Source organism: Acanthisitta chloris, unplaced genomic scaffold, assembly GCF_000695815.1.
Source record: "Acanthisitta chloris isolate BGI_N310 unplaced genomic scaffold, ASM69581v1 scaffold25744, whole genome shotgun sequence".
Classification (NCBI taxonomy): domain Eukaryota; kingdom Metazoa; phylum Chordata; class Aves; order Passeriformes; family Acanthisittidae; genus Acanthisitta; species Acanthisitta chloris.
This window is the reverse complement of record NW_008671353.1, coordinates 1-329: the sequence shown is the minus strand read 5'-3', so window position 1 is coordinate 329 and position 329 is coordinate 1. Positions and strand designations below refer to the sequence as shown.

Genomic DNA, 329 nt, shown 5'->3' with positions numbered 1-329 from the left:
CACCCCAAAGGGTGGACCAGCCACAGCTGCTCTGGAAATCCATTCCAGACCCTCAGCACCTCCCAGGGAGGAATTCCTGCCTAACACCTAACCTAAACCTCCTCCCTGTCCGTTTGAGGCTAACTCCCAGTGGGAGCAGAGTAAAACAATGACTCTGTGATGAAAACAACATTGTAATGGTCCAAGAAATTGTTACCTGAGTGATTGGAGAGAGAGGGGAGAGCGTGGGGGACATCTGCTGTGACTGTGGTCGCCTGGAGTCGGTGCCCAGGGACAGAGGGCTGACGTTGGGCTGGCGATGCTGCTGCGACGGGGCCGGCGTCGTCGTC

At 56.8% G+C, this 329-nt stretch overlaps 1 protein-coding gene across 1 annotated transcript in view; it reads right to left on the bottom strand.

Annotated features, from left to right (window-relative positions):
- The window catches only part of LOC103801649 (CREB-regulated transcription coactivator 1-like), a gene marked incomplete at both ends in the record, with an annotated part of 8045 nt that extends 7764 nt beyond the window's left edge, over positions 1-281 (bottom strand). Inside the window, one exon of the mRNA XM_009074072.1 lies at positions 197-281. Within this exon, the coding sequence (XP_009072320.1) occupies positions 197-281 (85 nt within the window). The remainder of the gene's footprint in view (positions 1-196) is intronic.
- Positions 282-329: the final 48 nt, after the last annotated feature.